At 53.5% G+C, this 20051-nt stretch overlaps 9 protein-coding genes across 9 annotated transcripts; 1 reads left to right on the forward strand and 8 right to left on the reverse strand.

Moving 5' to 3' along the window:
- Nucleotides 1-2848: 2848 nt before the first annotated feature.
- G647_07390 (uncharacterized protein) lies at nucleotides 2849-3400 on the reverse strand (the record flags this gene model as incomplete). The annotated part of the gene is made up of 1 exon (XM_008731706.1): nucleotides 2849-3400. The coding sequence occupies one exon, from the start codon at nucleotides 3398-3400 to the stop codon at nucleotides 2849-2851; it is 552 nt and encodes a 183-aa protein (XP_008729928.1).
- Nucleotides 3401-4097: 697 nt separating this feature from the next.
- G647_07391 (uncharacterized protein) lies at nucleotides 4098-4597 on the reverse strand (the record flags this gene model as incomplete). Its single annotated transcript, XM_008731707.1, has 2 exons — nucleotides 4098-4362; nucleotides 4398-4597. The coding sequence occupies 2 exons, from the start codon at nucleotides 4595-4597 to the stop codon at nucleotides 4098-4100; spliced, it is 465 nt and encodes a 154-aa protein (XP_008729929.1).
- A 1144-nt stretch (nucleotides 4598-5741) lies between these two features.
- Nucleotides 5742-6960, reverse strand: G647_07392 (uncharacterized protein; the record flags this gene model as incomplete). Its single annotated transcript, XM_008731708.1, has 4 exons — nucleotides 5742-6654; nucleotides 6705-6753; nucleotides 6811-6862; nucleotides 6925-6960. 4 exons carry the CDS (start codon nucleotides 6958-6960, stop codon nucleotides 5742-5744), a joined length of 1050 nt encoding a protein of 349 aa, XP_008729930.1.
- A 679-nt stretch (nucleotides 6961-7639) lies between these two features.
- Nucleotides 7640-8318, reverse strand: G647_07393 (uncharacterized protein; the record flags this gene model as incomplete). The annotated part of the gene is made up of 2 exons (XM_008731709.1): nucleotides 7640-7867; nucleotides 7965-8318. The coding sequence occupies 2 exons, from the start codon at nucleotides 8316-8318 to the stop codon at nucleotides 7640-7642; spliced, it is 582 nt and encodes a 193-aa protein (XP_008729931.1).
- A 646-nt stretch (nucleotides 8319-8964) lies between these two features.
- Nucleotides 8965-10772, reverse strand: G647_07394 (uncharacterized protein; the record flags this gene model as incomplete). Its single annotated transcript, XM_008731710.1, has 3 exons — nucleotides 8965-10224; nucleotides 10271-10488; nucleotides 10547-10772. 3 exons carry the CDS (start codon nucleotides 10770-10772, stop codon nucleotides 8965-8967), a joined length of 1704 nt encoding a protein of 567 aa, XP_008729932.1.
- Nucleotides 10773-11528: 756 nt separating this feature from the next.
- On the reverse strand, nucleotides 11529-12335 carry G647_07395 (uncharacterized protein; the record flags this gene model as incomplete). The annotated part of the gene is made up of 1 exon (XM_008731711.1): nucleotides 11529-12335. The coding sequence occupies one exon, from the start codon at nucleotides 12333-12335 to the stop codon at nucleotides 11529-11531; it is 807 nt and encodes a 268-aa protein (XP_008729933.1).
- Nucleotides 12336-14894: 2559 nt separating this feature from the next.
- On the reverse strand, nucleotides 14895-15404 carry G647_07396 (uncharacterized protein; the record flags this gene model as incomplete). The annotated part of the gene is made up of 2 exons (XM_008731712.1): nucleotides 14895-15077; nucleotides 15180-15404. 2 exons carry the CDS (start codon nucleotides 15402-15404, stop codon nucleotides 14895-14897), a joined length of 408 nt encoding a protein of 135 aa, XP_008729934.1.
- Nucleotides 15405-15972: 568 nt separating this feature from the next.
- On the reverse strand, nucleotides 15973-17046 carry G647_07397 (uncharacterized protein; the record flags this gene model as incomplete). Its single annotated transcript, XM_008731713.1, has 4 exons — nucleotides 15973-16534; nucleotides 16597-16655; nucleotides 16718-16956; nucleotides 17010-17046. The coding sequence occupies 4 exons, from the start codon at nucleotides 17044-17046 to the stop codon at nucleotides 15973-15975; spliced, it is 897 nt and encodes a 298-aa protein (XP_008729935.1).
- A 628-nt stretch (nucleotides 17047-17674) lies between these two features.
- Nucleotides 17675-18955, forward strand: G647_07398 (uncharacterized protein; the record flags this gene model as incomplete). The annotated part of the gene is made up of 1 exon (XM_008731714.1): nucleotides 17675-18955. One exon carries the CDS (start codon nucleotides 17675-17677, stop codon nucleotides 18953-18955), a length of 1281 nt encoding a protein of 426 aa, XP_008729936.1.
- Between the last annotated feature and the right edge of the window lie 1096 nt (nucleotides 18956-20051).

Below are 20051 nucleotides of genomic sequence, written 5' to 3' on the forward strand. Positions count from 1 at the left end.
GACAGCATAACCTTATTGGTTGTGGAGGGCCGCTTTGACCCACAAAGTCTGTTCCAAATAGGCGAAGAGAGGTGCGGACCGAACGGGGATTCCGACAACTATACGAAGTATAGCACGTCGACATCACGCCGCCCAATCATATCACCTTCGTTGCTTTTCCTAAGGGGAAGGGCATTCTTGAGGGCATAGCTTCGTATTAATACGTACGGACAATGGCTAGGAGCAATGTTCAGTTTCCAAATGCATCATCCGAAAAGAAATTCAGGAGCCCATAGAATCCAAAGACTTCGAGGCGGGAAATGGTCTCATCCATTACCGGAGAAGCTGCCCACCTTCCCTCAATGCCAGGATCCAAAAGTCCTTTGACGCGAGACGGCTGCCTGCTCGCGGTCCCGTCTTGACCCTGGTCTACGCCACGACGTCGGTGCGCTGCATTTAGTTGCAGCTTGAGTAAGGCATTGCTCTGAGGAAACCAACCTATTGGATCCCGTCATCTCTTCGACTTGCAGATGCTTGCAGCTCCAAGTGCTCTTATGTTGACCAACAACTGTTCTCTTGCATTGCCAATCTGTGACTGACGGCGTTTCTTCCACATAGGGCAGCAGAGATCCTGTCATTTCCGCCCGCGCCCAGCGTCTGAAACTACAAGACGCACGCCCAGACCCCCCTACCGCAGAAGCTACAGTAGCTAGAAGATTGACTCACAAGATTATACAAGAGCGGTGTGCAAATCTAATGAGATACGTGGCTGTAGACACTGCCATTCATTCCCGGCGTCTCCTCATTCTCATCTTCTTTTCCACCTTCAAAAGGACGCAGTCTTCGCCTTCATTCCACTTTGAACTTCCTGCCCATCATTTACATCCAAGTTTCCCTCGTACACAAGTCAGGCCTCCACATAACCCGTCTCTCTGTGCATCTTCTGTTCCGTAAACTCGGTATCATGGCAGGCAGAGAAAGGGGACAAAGAAGAATCGACCATTTTTTTCATGTTGAAGAGAGACCGACTCAAGGTACGCTACTGCCTTCAACCCCAGCAATCTGTGGTCACCTGCTAAGTCGGATGTGAAGACCACAGGAATTTGCCTGTCGACGGCTTGATGGGCGAGGCACAGCCTCCAGCAGCCCCCAGGTGGATACTTGGGATATTGATGCGGGTCTGGGAGACCTTCGTCAATATGGTCCGCACTCTTACCTGAGTCACAACTCCAGCGGTATGTATCCCTGAGGGTATGTGTAATGCAGACACTGACAACATGGTAGAGGGGAACCCCTATCCCCCACTGGATCGACGAAGTAAAAGGCAACCATGCTCTTAGGCCGGACCACCCCTACGGTGGCAATGTTGAAGAGCTGGATCATACTGAGGATATAGAGACCTGAGGCGTCCAAAAGTCCATTCTGTCACCGTGCTTGAGAGGTCTTTGCCTGGCGTTTTGTGGGTTTTGTAAAAAAAAAGTTCTCATTTGGAAGGGATTAGACAGGCGAGATATCCACATTGATATGACCGTTTGAAACCCGCATGAAGTGCAGTGAAGCAGTGAACTGCATGAAATCTGCAACCAGTGATGACCAACTCTTCCAGGAGAGTAAGTCCTTTAACCCGAAGCAAGGAAACATTGCAGTACAAATCTCCTGCTTGAAACGTCCGCTGTTAGTGAAAACTGGGGTGAGGGTTGGGTGCGTCTCTGCGGCGGCTTGCTCTGCCCCTCTCACATCCAACCACCATACATCTTAAAGGATTGACACGATGTCTGTAGTTGAGTAGAGTGTATTGACTGTCCGTGTATGTCCCCTCTATATGAACCATCCAAAGCAAAGACAAACCAGAAAGCAAAGGAGCACAGCCTTGCGCTCAACCTCCACCAATCAGAACACTCCGTTGTTTCGCAAAAACATTGTTCCGAGAAACGGCAGCCTTGCCAACCACAACCTCATCAGCCCCATTACATTAGTTTTGTTGCCAAACGCAGAAATACATGGTGAATGGCTCCGTCAAGGCGAAATACTGGCAGGCACGAGATGCACCGCTACTAAAGTGGTCAAGGCTAGTTACTAAAATATCGCGAGGACAATGTTTTCGGCTGAAGCAGACGGGGCTCTGTGTTTGGTGGTAATATGTTCCACGTGTCGTGTTCTAGAAGAATCAAAGACTAGGATATTGTTATGTTTTCATGATAAGATCTGTGTAGATGGATGTGAAGAATTCGTTTTTTGAAGCATGTTGGATCACGCAGAAGGCTGGCTGTGTAGAAGGGAAGACTCGGCTCTAGATGTCTACATGGACATACTTATGGGTGTCTTAGGGCATATTATTCTAGGGCACGCGAATCGCCCAAAACACGGCCATGGCTGTACCTCATTGACTAAGTCTGCCAGACAAACAATGACCCCTAAAGAAACTGGGAACACCTAGTGGAGTTCCTCACACTTCGCGAGACGGGTCTATTCCAATTGCTTGCCTTCTACCTGTAACTCGCCACTTCATACAATGATGAGATTGTGCGCTTCATCAGCCAGCTTCAGATCTGCTAGGGCCTCGCCTTGCATTAGCCCCTCGCGATAACCATCTCCAGGGAACTCGTACTGACCACCTACGCCTGGCACGAGCCGGAGCAGATAGCACATCCGGCCTCGAAGAAGAACTGCGATTTGGTCTCCGCTTGGGGGCTCTTTCTGGACCCATGCAAAGATGTCCGTTGCCGGTAACGCACATTGCTCGTCCGAAACAGAAGCCACAAGGGGGCCCAGTACTCATTCGCGGCTATCGTAGCTGCCACGAAAGCCGCATACAAGTTCATCACCTGTTGCTCCGTGGGGCCCTCGCCTGTCGCTGGAATGGGTGTTTTCAACCACCGAAACAACAAGAGTCCATCCAGACGATGAATGGCTCCGACAGCCGGTCCAGGTCGACCGGTGGATGTCTCATGTCAGTACCCGACGTGTTTACAAGGATGAATCTTTTTAGTTCATCCACGGATGATGACGTGGGCGACACAGATATAGCTCTCATGGCCTTCATGTAAACTTGGTGAAACGCCAGGTACCGACTGAAAATGGCCGGTTCGACATGGACCACACGACCTTTCATAAAATATCCATTGCAGGGCACCCCGAGAGCCTCTGTGACGGTGTCAACGAGGATTTCTTTTACGATCAGAGATTTACCATTCTCGGAGAAGCTGAGAGTAGGGGAGACGGCGTCTGCTGCCTTGAACACATTGGTTCCTCCGCCAAACGTGCGATCGGACTGCCCTGTGTACGACCAATTTGGGAGCCAGGATGGCCACGGATCAGGCGAAGATATGGGAGCGTCAAGAACATATTCTGGAATCCGAAGATCCTTCTCCAGCAGGAAAAGCAGGCGCGCAAAATCGGTGAAAACCTGGATATCTGGCATGGAGTAATCTGAGACGATCCCTAAAGAACCACCCTCGCAAGCCACAACGAGCAAGGAATATATCCTATCCCTAGGTAGCGATGCTCGTAGATTCATGGTTTGCTGCAGGAGAGAGAATGTGGTGACCTTTTCTGGATGATCGGCAAGGCGTGTCCGCGCAACACCAACAGCGTGTAGCTGCTGAAAATTCTTCCACAATGCTGGGCCAGAAGTCCAATGCTCCACGGTACAGGAAAGGCTGTAACCCCTCAGGAGCTTCCTGAGTGGGAAGTCTGATTCGTAGGCAAGGCGAGAACCAAAGACAACCAAGACAAGAATACTGTACGTATGCGTTCCGCAAATGACATATGTCTCTTCGTTCAGAGTGACTTCTGGGACAATCCAGGATCGCAGGATCCATTGTCCGGACAGAAGATCCAGTACGGCGTTCCAGATTGGATCATGGTCGCGAGATAAGCCGCCGAAAGAAAGCAAAAAGTTCAGACCATTCAGATCTACTCCGCTCCCGACCTTCAGGGCTGCGGCGCGTCCATAGATCGACGAACTTCACTATGAAACTCGGCACAGCAATGTCGGCTGGCTTCTCGGCTCCAATGTAGGCTACCACCCTCTGAGCGGCCTTGTAAATCTCACTCATCATCTTTACCTGTCTACCTTCCTCTTCGTCATCGTCCTGGTCGATGCAGAATTTATCTACCTAAGTAACAACAACCCAACGGCCGGCACGCTTCTCCGATTTTGCAAGGGATTCTTGGAAATCCTGCGGCATAGAGTCCAGCGAAGTTGTCAATGGTATGTACTGGCCTTCACCGACCAGCAGCCGGAAGGGCTGTGACTTGTCTCCCCAAACGTAGGAAACCGCAGTGTAAGGATTGCAGGCCGAAGAGGGTACAGTCTCAATGACTCCACGCAACGGGTTGTCACGGTTGTCGGCCCCGATCAGTCGTAATCTCCTGATTTGCCTGGCTCCGAGTGGAGAGTATCGGTACCTGCTTACGCGACGGAGGGTTGATCGCGTGCTGAGGGAATGGCTTCTCCACATACGCTGACTTGGCGTTTAGCTCCGGATCTGATGGTTTTCTCGATCTCTGGCTCTCCAAAGTGTGCGAAACTCATCCTTGGTGTGGTAGGAGGCATCGAATTGCTTTGCTTCTCTGGGGCATTTTCGAGGGCGACCGATTTCCAAAGTTCTTCCATGGCAGCAGACGCGCACGAGGCGGCAGCAAAATTAGGTGAAAGCTCCGAGCTTTTCTCGATGCAAGCCTTGTGTATTTGACAAGCCTAAACTTGACTGATCAGTGGCTGGTAGTCGAGGAAACGGAAGTCGCCGCGAGAGAGAGAGAGAGAGATGTGATGAATATATATTTTTCGGAGATCCTTCTCATCAATAATTTATGTGGATTTCAACTATATTGACTAGCTTAGTATTCGAACATGGTCACGATTGCATTGCACTTTGAATGAGTAGTACAGAGGAGCAAACATACGTCAGTCAGCCTTCGGATATCTCTTTCTGCCAAATTCAAAGACACAAATAGAGTGAGTCCACTACTGGAGAAAATGGTGGAAGCACAGATCCACTATATGACCATCCGCAGGGACGACCCAAAGCGTGAGCGGGCAGCAGCGTGGACGAGGCTGTGACAGCCGGATCGTGCAATTCGTGAGGAGCGCTTAGGGCGTGTGGGCAGAAAAGGCACCATCACAATGGAGCTTCTCGCAGGAGCACACAAGGTCAGTAGGGACCACCGTACGGTTGATGGCTTTGTATGCAGATACAGTAGATTTCAGACCTTTGGAGCTTCGAGTCTCCTCGTGCGGGAAGAGCGCCAAATAACATATCCTGTCTAACAAGGCTACAGTAGCTCTGTATACTCAGCCTGTGGTGGCTTAACCTTCCCTTCCGACAGAGTGCCTGGCCCGACGCTGCTAGCCCAGAAACGAACTCGCTTGTGTCTTCCGACGTGCTGCACCGAATTTCTATATCGTATTTTCATTGAAGTAGGCAGGACAGACGCGGCAGACCAAAAGAAATGGAAAGTAGGGGGAATATATCATTTCACAGCCATGAACACACACACATGATCCCGGTCGCCATTGCCGTGGTGGCTGAGAAACGCATGGACGTCCTAGATCTTGATTTTAAGCGACCGTCTGTCTACCTAGCTTGACTTTTGTGTGTGGCCATGCTCTACAGCTTGGCCGATCTCTGGCGCCAGTCGCGTCTATGTGTGTCGAATCAGCCGACGGACATGGATCCCTCGCCAACTGTCTGGCAAGGCACAAATACACGGTCCTGCCCAGGCGGCAAACCGAGTGCAGAATCTGGAAAGAGACCAGCCTACCTCGATCTGCCAAAGTTGGCGGGTGCGGCAGGCTTGTTGTCGAGGATCTCCTCGATCTCCTCCATGACCTTGTCGTCTAGCTTCTCTAGAATCTTGAGCGCCTTGCAGTTGTCCACGATCTGTTCGACCTTGGTGGCACCGAGAATGACAGTGCTGACGTTCGGGTTCTTCGCAGCCCACGCCAACGCCAGCTGGGTCGTGTTGCCACCCAGTCGCTCGGCGATCTTGGTCAACTTCTTGACCTTTTCAATCTTGGCCTTGCCTTCGGGCTTCTGGAGCTGTTCGACGGTGCTTCCAAAGAAGTCCTTGTGGTTCGCGAACCGAGAGCCTTCCGGGATACCGTCGTTGTACTTGCCGGTCAAGAGACCGGAGGCCAGCGGTGACCAGATTGTCGTGCCGTATTTGTATTCTTGATAGAGTGGTGCGTATTCGACCTCGAAGCGCTGGCGGTGGAAGGCATTGTACTGCGGCTGCTCGGCGATAGGGGCAATCAGATTGTACTTCTCGGCAATCAGGGTGGCCTCCGTGATCTGAGCGGCGGACCACTCAGAAGTACCCCAGTAATAAGCCAGGTTAAGATTTCGGATAACTTGCGTGAAACCCTCGACAATCTCCTTCATTGGAGTGGCGTAGTCGGGTCGGTGAGCGAGGACAATGTCGACGTACGGTTGTTGAAGGCGTTCAAGGGAGCTCTTGAGGCCTTCGACGACGTGTTTGCGGGAGAGACCACGCGTGTTGGGCTCTTTGCGACCTGTACCGAAGAAGATCTTGGTGGACAAGACATATTCGTCTCGGGGCCAGTTGAGCTCCTTCAGGGCATTGCCCATCTCAATCTCGGACTGACCGTTGGCGTACGTCTCAGCCGTGTCGAAGAAGTTGATGCCGTGGTCCCAGGCAGTCTGCAGACATCTGTGACGTGCTGTTAGCAAGATCTCGCAGAACCCAGATGCGCAACGTACTCTTTGACAATGTTGCCTTTCTGAGTTCCCCCGTAGGTGAGCCAGCCACCTGTCCGACCAACACGTTAGTCGCAGATCAACTGTGAGCATTTGACATCAGCCCTACCGAGGGAGAATACCGAGACCTTCAGTCCAGTAGGACCAAGGTGACGGAACACCTGATGGCATTGTCAGCGAACGGTTCAACGAGCAGGAGGCCAGGCGCATCGCGACCACATACCATGTCCTTGGGATCGAAAGCGGATCGGACAGCCATGTCTGCGTATGTTCTGGGTCGGATGTGAGGTTGGTAGAGGAGTGCGCTTCGTGGAAGACGGCGTATGAATTTTGCAGAAGTCGCTCTGGACAACGATTGCATGAAATGGAAGTGAGGTGGAAGTGAGGCAGAAAAAATCAGTGTATGGCGGGGTTGCGCCTCAAATGACGTTTAGATTGGCTCAGCCACGGCGACGACTGACTCCAACAACTCTTGACCTTTCTCAATCAACCCCTCGACGCCATTTATGAGCTATCAGTGACTCCACCATGGGGGGAGGTTTTGTTTGGAGAGCATTTCCTCGAAACAGCAGGCGAGAGTCCGGAGATTGGCCGCCGCCTGCGATCAATTACTAATTGGCCGGACGTTGTCGCGGGCGATTTGCCGAGACCGGAGAGTAAACAGCAACCGCTGAATGATGATGCCGGTCATGACGCTATTCGTCTCGTTGCCGGATTGAACATTGCCACCACTGCAAGGGACGCAGTCGGCTGTGGGAGCGGTGCGGCCGATATTGTGAACATGCGCTCCTGTCTCGGCGCCAATGCCGTGGTGGGTTCAATGCATCTACTGTGTATCCCGTCTTCGAGAAATTGCAACAATACCGCGGGGTACGAGTACAGGAGGAATGGCATGTCATGGAACTGCTAGGTAGGTCTCCCCGTACAGCCAACAGCGACTATGATCGAAATTCTTCCTTCAAGGCTCCCTTCCCTTCAACTTCCACCTCCTTGCTCTCCAGCTGCACCACGACAAGCCTCGCCGGTTGCGACTCGCTCGGATTCTTCCACTTGTGCATGGTCCCTCTCTGCACAAACAGGTCCCCTCTCTTCAAGACCCTCTTCTCTCCAGAGTCCAGCTCCAGTTCGATCTCGCCCTCGAGAATGACACCGTAATCGATTGAGACCTGTTCCGCCTTTTAGCACAAGTGGCCTGGAATAGCGTAGCAGGAGCTTCGAACGTCGTTTACATAATGTCGGTGTGGCTAGCATGGGCAGACTCACCGTGCGATGCATGGGCGATTCGGCGCCGGGTGCCATGTCGACAACACGGAAAACCGTGCCTCCTTTGATGACAACGCCCGGATGCTGCTCCTGGTATTTATTGTAGGTCGCTAGATCGGCATTGCCGTTGAAGTCAGGCGGCATGTCGTCCGTCGCATATCCCAGGCCGAAGGCCGAGGTGGGGAAGTTGAACCATGACGGTTCAAGTGGCAGTGATCCTGGGCCAGATGAGTTCGACGGCGTCGAGTTTGCGGGATCAGACGTCTGGAATATCGCTATGCCCTCTGCATTGTGCGTCGTGATGTGACGGGCAAAGTGTGGCAGGCCTTGAACACCAGTCGTTGGCTGCGTCATGGCGACCGAGGTGAGCAACCGGCGCGCGGTGCTAACAACCCACTCGAACAGCGGTTCAACGATGCCAATATCGATATCTGAACGAGCAGAGTCACGCCAGTGTTGGAATACCACCAAATACGCAAACTCTTTTATCGCTCTCGAAATAGCCTGCCATGGGTCCAACAGTCTTCAGAACATCACTGCCGAGTTCAGCCAGGGCGGACTAAGAAAGTGGGACCCCGTCGGCCATGGTTGAGATGTGAACCTTATCTCGAAAGCTCGTGGGAATAGTGCGGAGCGTAGAACGGCCGTGTGGATGCCGTTTGCAAAGCTTCCCGCACGGCAGGCATAATTACTGGCGGTCGACGAGGAAATGGATCGCGCCTCTATCAGCATTTGGTGACCGAGAGGCGTGGGGCTCAGCGAAACCGGGGGGGAAGTGGAATGGACGCCCCTCACCGATCCGAATCCTGTGGGTACTTCCCATGGCCCCCTCGTTCAAATACCGGAAAGCCAAGTTGGGAAGTCCGGCTCGGCGATAAGCACGAAGCCGGAGCTTATTGTGGTGGAAAGGATGTGGCCTAGATTCGTTGAGCTGGGCAGAAGGCCAGAGCATAGCATTCTGGATGTGCTCCGTACCGGTGATGAGGTCGGCACGTCCCTATCAGCCTTCATCTACTCGGAGGGTTCCAAACTGCGGCGCTGCACCGACGACTCCCACATCTTTGCAATATTGGTCCCAATGTTTTAACAGTTCCTGTAGTTTTTCGGGATGAGCTGCTCGCAAGTCGACCGTTTCTCCAGGGTCGTGCTCCAGGTCGTATAATTGCCATTCCCCAGGTCCAAAGGGCTTGGGTATCATGACGGCTTTCCACTTTCCCTTTCGCAGAGCTTGCCGATCGAAGAGCTCCCATCCGACAACTGAGTCGTCACCGTGGATCAACCGCTGCCTTGCGGGATCGGACAGATATGGCAACCACGATTTCCCTCGAACTGGGACAACAGGCCGGCCCTTGTAAGTTGCTCCTGGATGCTGTGTGCCTGCGAGCGCGAGAAGGGTAGGCGCAATGTCCATTACGGTTGCAAAAGACCGATCAAGCTCACCAGCCCGCGAATCGGTCAACGGTGGGTACCTCAGGATAAACGGGACTCTAATACCGCCCTCTGATGAAAAGGACTTGTAGAGTCGGAGTGGCGCCATACCTGCCGACGCCCACCGCGGGCCGTACCAGATATAGGAGTTCTTCCGGCCCATGTTCTCGTAACTGTTGTCATAATACCGGTCAATATAGTCGAAGATGTTCTCGTTCACAACGGGATACGCCTCCAGCAGCAAACCCTCCGCGCCATTGTCGGACATAAATATGATTAGGGTGTTATCGTACTCCCCAGTCGATTTGAGGTAAGACAGCACACGGCCGATATTCTTGTCCATATTCTGTACCATTGCCGCGAAAACCTCCATCGTCCGGGATGAGAACTTCTTCTCGTCCGCGGTCAACTCGCTCCAGTCTTTGCTCAACGGTTTGTCGAGTGGTAGTGCAAAGACCTCGTGGGCTTTTGTTTGGGGAGTGATGATGCCGAGTTCTTCGAGACTCCTGAGGCGCCGTTGTCGCAACACGTCGGGACCATCGTCATATAGGCCTCGATAATCGCGGCGGTCCTCTTCCGGAGCCTGTAATGGCCAGTGGGGCGCTGAGAACGGTAGGTACGCAAAGAAAGGCTTCTGCTTCTCGTCCTCGTCCCGTTCCTCGAAGTACTGCAACAACTTTGTCGTGAATGACTGTGAAGAATAGAAATCTGAGCCCAAGTCGGCCACGGACACAGACGAATCGCCTTCAGCATAGAAAGTACCGTTCCGCTTCAGGAGACTTGGCACCTCTTCTTGCACTTGTGGCTCCCAGCCATAGTGGTTCGCTCCGCCCTATGATGGTCAGAAAGGAAGAGTGGCACCGTGAGGAGCACTATACTGGAAGCAAGCTGAACGAGCGGTCGAATCCTCTCTTCGAAGGGTATCGATCTGGCGTCATGCCCAAGTGCCACTTTCCCGACATGAGGGTGAAATAGCCGGCATCTCGAAGAAGTTCGGGCAACGCCGCCACTCGGTCGTTCAAATATCCTTCATAGCCTGGCTGACCCTTCTGGAACTCTTTTATGGCTTCTATCATCGTGCCCAAGCCGGCAATGTCTAGAACAGCGTATCAGCACAACAGATTTGGAAAAGAAAATACAGGCAGTCCAGGGACAGCACTTGCGGTTGTCCGTGCCGCTTAGCAGCATTGATCGAGTTGGCGAGCAGGCGGCTGCTGCATGGAAATCCGTAAATCTGAGGCCATCGCGTGCCAGGCCGTCAATGTTAGGGGTGTTGATCTCCCCCCCAAATGCGCCAACATCCGAGAACCCCAAGTCGTCGGCCACGATGATAAGGAAATTTGGCCGCTTGCCTGGGATTGACTCCTGAGGCGCCACCATCATGCGGGAGCCTGCTCACCGTCGAGAGCCTTAACAAAGTGACTGTATCGCCGTGCAGGTACTGCTCTGTAACTCGACTACAGAAAGGCATGAGAGGAAATCGGGAGGATGCCGATAATTTCCTCGGTCCCAACTGGAACTCGGAATTTCTTTACTCCGCTCGGCTGGGCAGGCACAAATAATAGTACAGTAATTACATATTTCCGTGAAGGCGTCACTTGTCCCACACTTTGCGCGAGAGTCTCATGATATCGGCAAAAGTCCAAGAGCACTCGCGTTGACACGAAAGGCACATTTGCGCAATCACACAGTGACTCGTCTTCAAAAGCGTCCACGCGTCTCCACACATCCACCCAGCGGTGCTCAGCAAATTTACGCCCCAATTCCAGGGACTGAGAAAACGACACTCTGTGCGCAGTGCTGCTCTCGCGTCAAAGCATTCGCGCTTCGGCTGGCACGGGGCGGGAACAGATCGACCAGCCAAAGCGGTCTGCAACCAGGCCGTGTCCGTTATCGTCATGAAAGAACAAATCAAGCAGGACACCTGTGAACCCGCGCGGGCACTGATCATTATGCGTCAAGCAGCGGAGCTTTCCATGGCGACTCCCTGCCGTGGATGAGCTTGTCCTTGGTGAAATGCGGGCGCATTGCTGAGTTGGTATGCACCGGTCCCAGACGCAACTTCGTGCCCACCTCCAGCATCCAACACATATTCAAACATGCTTCCGAACCGCAAAGCTGCTCCTAACACTGAACTCACCGCTTCTCCGCAAGCTCCCTGATTTTCTCCAACCTCAGTTCTCCCTTCTTACCCCATCCGCCCTGCCCATGCTGCACGCTCGGACGAAACTCCTCATACATGTGAAACGCGGTTCTGTTCAACTCGCCTTTCTTAGCCCTGGCCTCGAACATATCAATTGCTTCCTCCATCGTTTTCTTCGTCCTCGCGTACTCGGCTTCTCCATACTTTTTAATCAAAGCCGCCTCGTTGGCCTTCTGTGGCGTCCCAGAAACGATCGCACTGCCATCCTCCAACAAGAGCTTGAAGGACATGACGTCGACCTCGTCGTCGGCTCCCTTCTCAGCGGACCGCTTCTTCTTTTCCTTCTCGGCTTTCTTGTCCGGATCGTCATTCGGCTGGTCAATCGTGCCGATGGCACGACCCTTTGAAATGGCACATAGCGCGGACACGGCGGAGCCGATGCTCAAATGCGTGCTCCAGGACAGGTTGGGGTAGAGCTTCTGGGCAACACAAGCGGCCCATAGCTGTAACACTGGCGCGCGATTTATGATGACGGGCTTGTTGTCTTCTACACCTTCCTCGGGTTTGATGGAAGCCTCGTCGTGCGTCTCCTTTTGCTTCTTCGTCGGCCGGAAAGTTTTCTGAGGCTTTTCCTCGTGCTCCGGTTGTTTGCGCTTGGCGCGTGCTGTGGTGTCTTTGGATTTCGATGTATCCTGGCGTCGTGACTTGGACGTGGTAGCTTTCTCTTTCTTCGGCTTGTTCTCGAAATCCTCCAGGTGGGTTTGCTGTAGATTGGTCTTGCTTCTCGTAGTAGCGGGCATTCTGCTTCTTCCTGTGTTTTCAAGACCTGTTGTAACCGAATCACACAGAGCAAATATACAAGTGACCACCAGGATACGTGCTTCGGACCTACCAAGCACTGCGCATCAGGTGGTTCAATAGCCGTGACGTCAAGCAGCGGAGACACATTCCGCTCAGATCTGCCCGCCATCCGTTTGATCTGCGCGGGAAGTGAGCTTCCCTTTAGAGCATTTCCTGTGAAGTGCGTCGGAGCTTCTCTTTGCAACATTTCCTGCAGTGTCGTTGGGTAGCGTTAGATCGTGTTAGATCTCGTTGGAGAACTAAGCACTTTCGGTAAAGTGTGATGCTGTTTTCTACGTTTCGCCTGGTGGATTTTTGCAGGCGATCTGAGGAGAAGTCCCCTACGCAACCTGATACAGTTTACTCGTGGACATTGTTAGACGTTGTTAGATCTCGTTGGAGACTAGGCACCTTTTGTAAAGTGCGATGTCGTTGTCTGTCTTGGGCTGGAATTGCTGGCGATACAGGATGTATGTGGTATGAACCGGGTTTAGGCAGCATATAAGCTAAGGGGTCCAAGATCTTAGGTAGGTATGGATTGCCTTGATTCTCAGTCTTTTTGGGCAAGTCCCAGAGGCTATGGACCTCTTCCTGACAGCATCTACAGTATCAACAGGAGAGGCACCTAACGCAACCTGACTCGGTTTCCTCCTACACAGTACTAGTAGACACTGTTGGACCTCGTTGGAGGACTAAGCACTTTCGATAAAGTGCAATCTCGTTGGATGCCGTTGGATATTAATCATTAGCAATACTTTTATCCGATGCCCTCTGATCACTCCACGCCAAAGATAGCACCTGAACACCCACCGATGCCATCTCAATATGACCTAACATGTCAACATCGCCCTCTGAAAACGTCGCATAATTAGTACTCCGCACTCAACCCGCCAAAATATTCACATTCGCATTCGCATTCGCATTCGCACGCCTGGGCATCTCAGGGATGTGCAGTGCAGTAAGTAATTTCCGTCCACAGTGGGCGACTGTACGCGGTCTTATCGTTTGGAACATTTCCTCCCTCCTTTTTGCCCACCACCGCCGGATTGGTACTGTAGAGAATTAGACGGCATGGAGCTTAAAGTCTCCCTTTTTAACACGTTTATCTAGGAAGCCTAGCTGAGGTGCGGCCAAGAGATAATAATGGCAAATTTTCGGGAAAGAGGAGCCGCTGATTACGGATCTGTCGATAGTAGAGTAGCTATTATTAGGCTCGATTCTCGTTGCCTAAGTAATGACACGGTCCTGCTCGAGACTCTCTATACTAAGTTCGTTCGTAACTGCCTTGCTGGGGTACTGTCTCTCGGGTGTTATTCACGTTGAGTGCTTAAGGTGTGTAGGTTGTTGTCGTCCTAGACGCGTTGACTTGGTAGCTGGTGCTCTGAGACATCCGATGGTCGACTGTCGGCGCAATTTAGTTAGTAGTTGGACCCGGCCAATCCGAGACGTCCGACGGTCGACCGTCGGCGCAATCTGGTTGGTAGTTAGAACAGTACAAGTAAAGCACATGGGGGAATTCCCATCGTAAGAAATTGCGCACGGCTTTTTCTTCCCCACGGTTCTCTGCTCCAGACCAAATCTTTGGGCTTATGGTGCCGGGGGTGCACACTTGACAGCGTCCCGACGGCTGGACGCGGTTCATCGTTAATTACAAGCCCCGACAGCACAAGGGGTTCTGTAGAATTGATTGATCTACAGCAGAGGATTTTGCGCGCTCCCTCTGCTCCCTCCGCCTCGGGGCTGCTTTCTCGTTGGAACTGCAGACTGCAGTATCGAACATCGAAGCAAGGGGATAGTGCCACGTGCACAGTATAGGGTTGGCGGCACTCAGAATTGGGCGGGCAGGCAATGCTACTGTATTTACGTATCACGGCACGGCAAAGCGAGCAGTCACCAGTCACTCGTGGTCGAAATGTGTGTTTTCTCGACCGTACCGCCAACTGCTTCTGCTACGATGTTACCAAAACGCCGATTCCATGGCGATGTGTCGATTGACTTCGCTCTCTCATCCCTTCAGCGTGACGGCCTCGAGGAGTGCGCATTCTGGTTCTGCCGAGACGAGTACCACCTGGTAGTAGTAGTCAGTGAAGTCTGACTGCCTCCCCAACTGGCATGCCGCCTGCACCCGAAGATCCCTACCGCCACCGATGCCTTTCCCTCCCCAACGGAGGCGGCAGACGCAGGTAGAGAAGCAATGCGATTTTCTCCCATCACCCCCTCATCCTCCCTTCACCACCCTATACGAAGTGAGGATCAACAGTCGCCTGCGGTAAACAGGTATACTTCGTGGTCGTCCCTATGTTGGTATCCCAAGACGTGCACGTATTCCCGTCACCTCCATATCCGTACTTGACTTGTGCGAAATAAAAGTCCGGCGCATTGTTGTTGACACTACCAAAGAAACATCCTCGTCAGTCAAAATACAAACAATCCCGTACGGCATGTATGGATCCATTCTGTAGCCTGACAACCCGAATGGGCGACAGCACTAGAACCTCGGCCTGAGTTGGGCTTTGTACTTACCAGGGATGATCCCCAGGCACGGTATTGCACATCCTGCACATGTACGACCCTGGCTTGTCGATTCTGTTGTACGTGGCTCGCAGATTTGCGGTGCCCGGGTATGTGAGCTTTCCGTCGGTGCCGGTGCCGGGTGCGCATCCTTTACTGTAGAAGATCTTGCATTGCCAGGCTTGAGGAGGCTAGGACAGAAAAGGGACGTCAGTAGAGTCTTAGCGGAGGGGCTTTCATCCAGAATAGGGTGAGCCCAAGAGTCAAAGATCCGCGAGATAGGAGGAGCTTACCCCGAACGAAGAAGCAGCGTTGGCGGGATAGTCGAAGCATTGGTAGTCCCTCACTGCCGTCCATTTGCAGTTGCCTGCCCAGTTTGTACCGTCGCATATGTAGGAGCCAGCGGGGGGTGATCTCTTCGCGAGCCTTGCGAAATCCGACTCGTCGACGTAGTCCGCGTCATCTGGTGTCAACGGAGGTGTGATCATCCACGTTTGATTGTCGCTCATTGGGGGCATGGCGGGTGGGGTGATTTGAGGAATTTCCTGCGCCACACCGAGTACTCCGAAGGCGAAGACAGCGACAACGACCGTCGAGAGGGTGTTTCCGGCAGAGATGTGCATCCTGGCTCGTATAGAACGCCGCGGCGAGATCGGCGAATTTTTGACCAAGAAGGAGCACCGTGTGGGCGACGCTGTCTGATCTAATGGACTGCTTCCCCTCTAAGCCCAGATATAAGGACGCTCGCTGCGACTATTGACTTCCACTTGCGGATGTCTCGGTCTGGATGCGGTTGTTTCGGACGTCTTTGCGCTCGTCCAACAAAGCCATCTTTTCGACCCGCTCATGCATTTCAAAGCATGAACTATCCACCTCTTGTACCGTGCGAGCTAATGTTACCCGACAAGGAACGGTGCTTAGGGCCAAGTACGCAGTGAGAAGGTGTCGCGGGGGGTCGAGCGGCCACGAAGCATTGCAGCCAGGAAGCGCAGTCTCTTGGATTGGATGTCTGTGCGACGAGGCAACTGAGGAATGCAAGCCACTCGTCACGAGAAGCTCAGACCAGACAAAGCTCTCGGCACGCCCTCACTGCTCGTTTGCAAACACATTCACCAATGTGCCAATGTGGGGCAAGATCTCGACGTGGAACTCGTCGCCCTGCATAATTGTGACCTTCGGCTTCCTCACGATGCCCACCCCCGCCGGCGTGCCCGTGATGATCAACGTGCCAGGCGGTAACGTGGTGCCCTGGGACAAGAAGCTGATCAGCTTCGCGATCGAGAAGATCAAATCGTCCGTCCCGCAATCTTGCAGCACGGCTCCGTTCTTCCGCCCACGGACGCGAAGTTTCGACGGATCAGGAATCATCAACGGCGACACCAGTGCCGGCCCAATGGGACAGGCGCCATCAAACCCTTTCGAAAAGCTCCATTGGCTCTGCGCGAACTGCGGTGTGCGGCTGGAGACGTCATTGCAGGCAGTGTATCCTAACACGCAAGACATGGCGTCAGCTTCCGAGACGTTCTTGGCCGTTTTGCCAATCACGACCGCGAGCTCGGCCTCATAGTCGCCACAGTCGTCGAGCTGTGTGATCTTTGGTAGAACAGTGGGAGCGGGCCAAGGATCACCGAGAGATGTATCTGGTTTCCTGGCCGGGTTTCGTGTTTAGATAACTGGATGGATTTTTGTAGCGCGATCAACTCCACTCACATGAACACGGTCGGCACGGTCGGCAAGGCCATATTGACCTCTGCGGCATGTTGCTTGTACTGGCAGTTGGTGAAGCTGATCAGCTGATTTGCGTTGGCTTTCAGAGGCAAAACATCCTCACATTCAAGCCAATACACCGGATGGTGCCGACCTCAGTCCCTGCCAGGGGAGAAAGCACCCTGTCGATGATCGCGCTAGTCCCAGTCTCTTGACCGGGCGACAAAACGGACATCCCCGAGAAGATGTCGACAGCGACATCCTGGCCTTTCCGCACAGCAAGTCCGACGTCGATGTTATCGTCTCGAGGCTGTCCCACGAGGATTTTGGACGAATCCCGCCGAGGAACGAAGCGGACCAATCCTCAAATTCAAAGTGAGCTTTGGCGCAAGGAGGGGGAAGACGGACCATCTTACGCTTCCATGGTGCAGGAGTTGCCGCCTTCCTGAGCATGCTGACTTCTGAGGCTTCGTGGTTGATCTCAGCTTGATATGTTAATTATGTGCAAGGAGGAAACGGTGCAAACGAGAAGTAGTCGGGACATGTCGGATCGGATCATCGACGTCCCGAGGGCGTCCAAGTACTCCAGAACTGAGCAGAACTGGGTGTGGCTTATTACCGCAGTGTGTGTAATTAATGGGTGCCTCTTCCGAAGACGGCGGCTGGCCACCATTGATTGCCCCACATGTGCTTCGCGGGGACGACGTCTTCTTGGTCTGGTTGAAACATCTCGCATTGAATCGACTTGATGTTAACGAACTGTAGTCAATATTGTAAAGAGGTAGGATAGGTCAAGTCGGCCCAGATCGAAGCCTTCGACACGCTTGCGACTGACCTCACAAGCGATTCCAAGCGCACACCGGATAAGCCAGCGCACACTCGCTGCGTCATTCTTCAAGCTTCAAGCTCGTCACTGAGAGGCAGAGAAAAGCACAGCTCGAGCGAGGAGATCGTATCAACAGGGTTGGAAGCTGGAAGCTGGAAGCCAAAATCCCGGCAAACGCAATCTCGACCGGACAACATCATACAGCAGACATCACTCCCCTCTACTCACATCTTCCTCCTAAAGGACGTCCCCAAGATGGCCGACTCAACACCTGCCAGCGCATACCGCGAATACCTCCCCGACCTTTCCATCCCGCGCTTCACCACCATGGCCAAACAAGACGCCCACGTCTACGCCGATGCGTTCAAAGAATCCGGCATCCCGCCCTGGATCCACGCCCTTTACAAGCACTGGCTCGAACTGCTCAAAGAGCCGTTCAAGGGCGTGACCAGCGACGGCACGGTGCGACATGACCTGTTCAAGATCCAGGACGAAGGCATCCCCATGGCGGACATCGTCTCCAAGACAGAGACGCTCGTGTCGCACCTCTCGCCCGCCCAGACCGCAAGACTCCAATACCACATCGACAGCCCCGAGTGGCGGACGTGGTCGAACCCCGAATTCCTCCTAAGCGACAAGGGCATCCGGCTGGACGAACTCGATCCGCTGGTGCGGGACGACGTGCTCGCCGTCCTGAGCGCGACGCTCTCTCCGGAGGGGTACGAGAAAGCCATCTCCGCCATGCGCATCAACGGATTCCTGGGCGAGCTGGTGAACGGGACGGCCGTGATGAACGAATACTCGTACAACTTCGTGGTGTTCGGCACGCCGTCCACGACCGCGCCGTGGGGATTCAGCTTCTACGGCCACCACCTGTGCCTGAACGTGTTCCTGTATCGTGCCCAGATCGTGGTCTCGCCGTGGTTCACAGGCGCAGAACCCAACATCATAGACCATGGTCCCTACAAGGGCACGCGCATCCTGCACGAGGAGGAGAAACTGGGCCTCCAGCTCATGCAGTCCCTCTCTGCGACCCCGGATGTGCAGGCCAAAGTCCAGACCTACAAGGCGATGCGCGACCCCGCCATGCCCGAGGGCCGCTGGAACCACGACGACCAACGCCACCTGTGCGGCGCGTACCGCGACAACCGCGTCGTGCCGTACGAGGGTGTCGTCGTCTCGACGCTGGGCCAGCACCAACAAGACCTCGTCACCGCCATCCTGACTCAATACCTCCTCTACTTGCCGGAGAAGGCCCGTGGCATCCGCCTGGCCGAATACCAGGCCTTCTACTCGGAGACGTATTTCTCGTGGATCGGCGGCTTCGACAACGACTCCCCTTTCTACTTCCGGATTCAGTCCCCGGTCGTGATTGTCGAGTTTGACCACCACTCGGGTGTATTCTTGACCAACAAGGAGCCTGCGAAGTTTCATATCCACACACTGTTGAGGACACCGAATGGAGGCGACTATGGCATGGCGTTGAGGCCTTTGTGTGCGGGGACCGTCAACCAGAATTTCGTGTGGAAGGGGTAGGGCGAGATAGAGCCAACTGAGTAGCCGAGTCATGCAGCTGGAACGCTCATGTATAAATGCGAGATCTGCGCCTAGATGGCTAACCGGTGACCGACAGGCCATTGGAAGCAGGTTGGGTTGGATCGAGCAGGGTGGAGGTACCATAAAAATGATGTACTAAATTCTTCTGACAAGCTTGAAGGTCCCAAGAGATGTGGATAGAGGGGGTAACCATTATCTTAGGCCAAGTATCCGAATCATCGAGACATATCGAGATGCAGGTATTCGTCCTTCAGTAGAACACAGGGTTTCGAGCGCCGGCAAAAGCCTGAAATAATGACAGTCAACGCCGTCAAGACGGCCAAACAGTCAGAGGACGGAATGGAGACCTTACCTCCTACCTTGTGAAATCCCAGCTGAGCCGTGTTGCCTCATTCCTGCCGCTACTCCTCTTCTTGCTCCTGCTCCTTGTCGGTAATGGCCCTGGGCTGCGCGGTGTAATTAGCACCAGATAGACCATGAACAATCAAGCTCGTCGTCCACTTGCGCATATCACTTCTCCAACCGATTGTCCTATTGCTGGCGGGCCTTGCTGCCGCTTGCTTGCCGCTATGTCCACCTCTTCCCTCGGCGAGTCGTCTGCAAACCAGGCGCCATTCTTTCATCACACTCAGGCGAAAAGTAACTGACAACTTCTGGTCGGTTCTCATCGAGCCAGGGCGTTCCAATTCATTCTGGTGGAGGAGATAAGAGAGAGATATCGGTGCCGAGTAAAAATCAATTTCGAAGTGGTAGGAAATGGACTGGAGATGAGGCAGGTATGAGGACGAGATCACGGGTCGTGTTTGAGGTGTAGTGCGTCGCGGCCACCGCAGGTGTGCCACATACAACATGCGTGTGTCGGAATTACTTGCGAGCAGAAAATGGAAAGGTGACGAATTGACAAAGAAGATACCCATTTTGAGAACAAGATTGTGGTCATGAATTGAAGGAGTCTACCTAGAGGGGATTAAGCGGCCACCACATCACTTCCCTCGCAGTCTCTCCACAACATGTGCTCGGATCATGGCAGTCTGCCTGCGCCTACGCGGGCTCCTTAAGAATGACTTGGGGCAAT

This window comes from Cladophialophora carrionii, assembly GCF_000365165.1.
Source record: "Cladophialophora carrionii CBS 160.54 unplaced genomic scaffold supercont1.6, whole genome shotgun sequence".
In the NCBI taxonomy this organism is placed as follows: Eukaryota; Fungi; Ascomycota; class Eurotiomycetes; order Chaetothyriales; family Herpotrichiellaceae; genus Cladophialophora; species Cladophialophora carrionii.